General features: G+C 51.7%; 1 protein-coding gene across 3 annotated transcripts in view; it reads left to right on the plus strand.

Annotated features, from left to right (window-relative positions):
• The window catches only part of USP48 (ubiquitin specific peptidase 48), a 29,805-nt gene extending 25,663 nt beyond the window's left edge, over positions 1-4,142 (plus strand). For 2 of the 3 annotated variants that reach the window (XM_019474761.1, XM_009289554.1), the window contains exons 21-26: positions 2,049-2,153; positions 2,584-2,739; positions 2,955-3,080; positions 3,529-3,577; positions 3,830-3,856; positions 3,958-4,142. In XM_019474761.1, the coding sequence (XP_019330306.1) occupies positions 2,049-2,153; positions 2,584-2,739; positions 2,955-3,080; positions 3,529-3,577; positions 3,830-3,856; positions 3,958-3,980 (486 nt within the window). In that variant the 3' untranslated portion in view covers positions 3,981-4,142. The remainder of the gene's footprint in view (positions 1-2,048; positions 2,154-2,583; positions 2,740-2,954; positions 3,081-3,528; positions 3,578-3,829; positions 3,857-3,957) is intronic. The other variant, XM_019474760.1, reaches the window with a different exon arrangement.
• The last annotated feature ends 1,171 nt before the right edge of the window (positions 4,143-5,313 follow it).

The raw sequence follows: 5,313 nt of genomic DNA on the forward strand, positions 1-5,313 counted from the left end.
GAGCGGGCTGTCGCGGCCTGCCGTGTCCCCGCAGGGGTGGGACCTGCTGGTAGGGACGCTGAGTGACCTGTGATGGTGGGTGCTGGTGGGCAGGGCCGCTCCCTGCGGGCAAAAAGCACCCAGCTCTGCGGCTCGTGGAAGCTATCGCTTTGGCAAAAATAGCAAATGGGAAAATTCTGGCTGTAGCTGCTCTGAAAATTTGGTCTCCTCGAGGCTTCCTTTTGCCAAACCGAATCCTTTGCGTTATCAGGTGTCTTCACGGATGTTCCCAGCTTTGATTATTTTAGGCAATGTTGTAACCGTTTCTCTCTTCATAATTGTGTTATCAGGCTCTACCTGTTCTCCTCCCCCTCCGATATTTGTCATTTCCTTTCTTGGTTGCTCAAGTGACATTTACTCCTAGATAGAAATAAGCTCTTCAACCTCCGTGCTGATGAAATAGCAGTGAACTTAGAGATGGTTTTCAAGATCCCCCACAAAGCTGTGAATTATGTCTCTGCTTTACTGGTGTCTTAAGGGATCAGTATCAGGTCTAGAACTGGCTTTACAGGTACCCGAAAGCTGGTTAAAGTAAGTCCTCCTCCTTAGGGCTTGTCTTATGCTTTAAAGGGGAAACCAAGGCTCGGGGGTGAGCTCAGATAAAGATGTTCCCTGCACCTTTGCAGGGTGTGTGGGGGGGTTTTTTGCCTCTCATTGATTTCCACCTCCCTGCCAATCTTAAGGGAGGAGCTGGAGCCCGGAGAGCTGCAGGGCGCCGGAGGCTGGACGGGTTTCTGCCTTGGTTGCGAGATGTAGAGCACGCAGCACGGTCTTGAGCCATCAGCTGCGGGTTTTCAGCCTGACTCGAGGCTGAATCCTGACGCTCTGTCTTGGCTCTGGTGCAGAGGAGGGTTTTTTGGTGGGTTTTTTTTTTTTCTTCTGGTGCTGGACAGGACCGTGCTCGCACGTGGGGCTGGCAAAAAACAGGCAACTATTCTTTGCCGAGCAGCTGGAGTTGGGAGAGAGGGGGCGAGAGCTTGCCTGCGAGATCCCTCATTAACAGGGCAGCCTCGGCGAGATGCGAAGCAGCAATAATGCCTGCCAGCAGCGCGGCAGCACTGCCAGCGAGGATTGCGGACGGCAGCGCTCGAAGCCACCGCTTCCTTCCCTGCCAGTTTTGACTTGCAAAGTTGGGGAGCGTTTCCCATCCCCTCGCCCCTGCTCTTCCCCCCACTCTGCAACCCCCCGGGTACCTCCTTTGGCTGACGCTGCAAGAGGGAAGCCGCAGCCGTATAAAATCAGCGTAGGGCGGCACCGCTGGAATCCGGAGGGCTCTGGGGAGGCTGCAGTTGGTGCTGGGTGTTTGGGAGCTGGGATTGCATCATTAATTGCAAATACATTGACGGAGAAGCGAGCTCTCAGGCATCCAGGATGGAGAGCGCGCCAGTCTCCTGGGCTCCTGCAAACCCCAGCTCCAGCCGAAGCGTAGATGTGAATTCGCGTCCGGCAGATCCATGCCTCCTGGAGTGACTTACACAGAAGTGAACATCCTTTTTATTTATATGTTTGTGTAAATTATTTAGATTTCATTTACTTAACAACCTCCAGACCCATAAATAATGGTGCTGAGTGCCTGTGCCGGTCTGCTGCAGGGATGGATAAGTGTTTAATTTACAGATAATATTCCTTTCTCCACGTTAGGGCTTTCGCAATACACTTAGATGAACCAGAGAATCAGCCAGCTAATGGGAAAGAAATCAGTCCAGGCCCCTGGAGACTTTCCCTTTGCCTAGAGAGGAGGGTAGGTCCTGAGCCGCAGGAAGCACCTGCAATTCAATAGAGAAGCCTGTTCTCCTGAGCCCAATCCCCCCCGTGGTTCGATGCAGCTGGGGAGGGGTGGAGAAGACTTTGCAGAGCGCGTGGAGCGGATCCCTGGGTTATTCCTGCCCTGCCTGAGTTCACTGGATCGAGGTGGCATCCCGGAGGTCTCTGCAAGCTGTTTGCCACGATGTGGCAGTCTGGGTTGATGCTGTCGGGTTAGTTACGGAGAATGATTTTTATGACTTCAGGTAATGAAGGACGCTGCTCCAGAGCTGAACGTGAGCAGCTCAGAAGCTGAAGAGGAAAGGGAGGAAAACAAGCCAGAGGGGGAGCAAGACCCAGATTTTAACCAGGTAGAGGTCAAAAATACCGCCAGGTTCCTTGGTTTTTGCATCATCCTCTTGAGTCAGCATGATGGGATAGCCCCCCTCCTCTGTTTACCGCTAGCAGGTGAAAACAGCAGTGTCTTAAATTGTCATTTTAACGGTCGTACCACACCATCGCTCTGTTTTTGGAGAGGTCAAATATTGATGGTGACTCGTACGCTTGGCTGGTAATCCGCCCCGCGCTAGCGTTAGAGGCGGGAACCGAGGTTTCGAGGCAAGTCCTTCGGTCCTCTTGACACTTGCATGCGGCGGTTCGCTTTCGAAGGGGCTTTTCAACACTTCGTGCCTTCCCTCGCATGACCGACTCGCCCGAAACGCGCTCCGGGGGTACGGGGAGGTTGTATTTTTCCGCCAATCCCAAAGCTCGGGCTCCTGATTTTTTGCCTCTTGCTTCCAGACCAACGGTGGTGCGAAGCGCCAGAAGATCTCGCACCAGAGCTACGTCACTTACCAAAAGCAAGGTATCAGGCGGAGCACCCGGCACCGGAAAGTCAGAGGGGAGAAAGCGCTGCTTGTTTCTGCTAATCAGACACTGAAAGAGCTGAAAATACAGGTAAGGTGTTTTTCCTCCAAGGAATGAGCCGTCTCGAGTGAGAAAACACAAAATCAGGAGCGCGCGGCTGGGAGGGGATGGGGGGGAAAGAGTATAAAATCCCACGTGGCATCGGAAGGTGCGCGTTGCTCTTCTAAACGTGGTATTTTTGTGTAGCTCAGCGGTATGTTTTTTCCCTCCGCACAAAATCAGCGTGTCTCATTGTGTTGGCACAGATCATGCATGCATTTTCAGTTGCTCCCTTCGACCAGAATTTGTCGATCGACGGGAAGATACTGAGCGACGACACCGCAACGCTCGGCAGCCTGGGAGTCATCCCCGAGTCCGTCATTTTACTAAAGGTAACGTGAGAGCGCGGCTGCTAAAATAAAGTCGAATAAAGCAGAGAATTGAACTGATTTTTGTACAACCAAAGAGAAACACGTTGTGATGCCTGTGAAAACCGCCGTGGGCTACAACGTGGGCTACAACGTGCCCACCCGTGGCTGCTCGGTAGCCTAATTTAACGAGGAGGAACCTGGAGCTCCTTCTTGGAGGAGGAAAACCCTGGGTGGTGTTTTTTTTTTTCTTTAAGTGCATTTATTAGCTGGCCTTTGCTGAGCTGTGCGCGTACCAGCCCAAAATATGGCTAAATCAGGGAGCGAGTCCTCCCCTCTTGTTCCCAGACGGTGTTTGGGCAGGAGGCCTGTTCCCCGCTCCCCTCCAGAGCAGGGCCGTGAACCGATCAGGCTGTGAACTCCCAGACGAGGTTGCTTGCTCGTTAATCCCCCGCTCCGCTTTATTTTCCAGGCTGATGAACCAATTGCAGATTACGCGGCGATGGACGACGTTATGCAAGGTGAGGCGGGGGAGACCCCCGGAAGGTTTGGGGTTCGGGGAAGGCGCCTCGCCACCGTGATTTTGGGAGAGGTATCGGCGGCCAAGGACTGTGTTGGATTTGGGTTGTGAAGGTAGAAAATAAGAGAGGTGGAAGCTTTCCTGTCACTGTCAAGGGGAGATTCAGCGGCACGCCGCCGCTCAGACCAAAGATCCTTTTAGAAACGACTGTGAGGAGACTTCTAACGCCGTGCCTTTTCCTTTCCATCCCCAGTTTGTATGCCTGAAGAAGGATTTAAAGGTGAGCCTGGGTTTTTTTTTCCTCCCCCCTTTATGCCCGCGCTAACTTCATCTCCATCCCGTAAGCGTCGTCATCTCCTGGTGGTTGTCTTTTCTCCTCAGGGACTGGTTTACTCGGACACTGATGGTTTTCTAAGCGTTGGCAACAGAGGAGCGACCAGAAGGGAAGAGGATTTTGACATGGTAGGGCATTAAAAGAAAATAAGGTGGATACAGGACTGAACTCTTTGACTCTTCCAGAAGGCAGAAACCCATTCTGAAATGACTGACACCACCCCCCCCCCACCAAAAGCAAAAACCCCTTTTTAAAATGACGACCCCCCCCCCCCCCCCAAAAAAAAAATGCCTTATGTCAAAGCAGATTGCACTGAAGGACATCCTGCCTTCAAGAGAACGTTCCCGATTTTATATTTAATAAAGCAACAGGAAGGTTGGAAAGTTTAGCAGCAGTAAGAGCGTATCGTGTTTACAGGCGAGGGAGACGGAGGCATTCTCGTGTATTCCCTGACTCAAATCCCGCACCGCGCTCGTCTGTCCGAAAAGGGCCTTATGTCAAAGCAGATTGCACTGAAGGACATCCTGCCTTCAAGAGAACGTTCCCGATTTTATATTTAATAAAGCAACAGGAAGGTTGGAAAGTTTAGCAGCAGTAAGAGCGTATCGTGTTTACAGGCGAGGGAGACGGAGGCATTCTCGTGTATTCCCTGACTCAAATCCCGCACCGCGCTCGTCTGTCCGAAAAGGGGTTGTAATCCAGTAGATCAAAAACATCTTGATCTGTTCTCGAGTAACTTTTTAGGCGTAACCTGCTTACAGATAATCCTGTCTTTGATCCACTATTACTCTTTCAGTACAGCATGGAAGTAAAGAAATTGTTACTTGTGAGGAATGTCTCACTCTTTCAAAAAAAAAAAAACACAAAAAAACAAACAAAACAAACAACGAACCAAACCAAAACCAAAACCCTTCATCTATTTAACCCAAAATGTAAGCTGTGGTCTGCCTCCGAAAGCCTTCCAGCGCCGGGGGGGGGACGACGGGGAGCCGCCTCCCTCGCCGCCCCCGCCGGCTTTTCAGCCGCTCGCCTTCACTTCCAAACGTTTTGACGGTCTTTCAATAACCACCTGGTCTTTCTCTGTGAACTGTGTTTTTTTTTAGCAAACGTGGGGTATTTTAACGACTTTTGATAACATCTTTTCCTCCAGTCCGGGACCGCCAGGAGCGCTCGTGCCCCCGTGGCCTGGGGAGACGGCGAAGGGGGCACGGGCGGGTGGCGCGTTTCCCATGGGAAGAGGGTTTCCCCCCCCCCCAAATTCTCCTCGTTTTTCAGGAATGCACTAATAATTATTTGGTTTTTTTCACATCTGTAGCTCCAGAAGGGATCTCTCCCCGTTGCCTGTTAGTAGCGGGAACTAGCGTACCGCTTCCAGACTGAAAAAAAAAAAAAAAAAAGGGGGG

This window comes from Aptenodytes forsteri, unplaced genomic scaffold, assembly GCF_000699145.1.
Source record: "Aptenodytes forsteri isolate BGI_AS27 unplaced genomic scaffold, ASM69914v1 Scaffold61, whole genome shotgun sequence".
NCBI classification, from domain to species: domain Eukaryota; kingdom Metazoa; phylum Chordata; class Aves; order Sphenisciformes; family Spheniscidae; genus Aptenodytes; species Aptenodytes forsteri.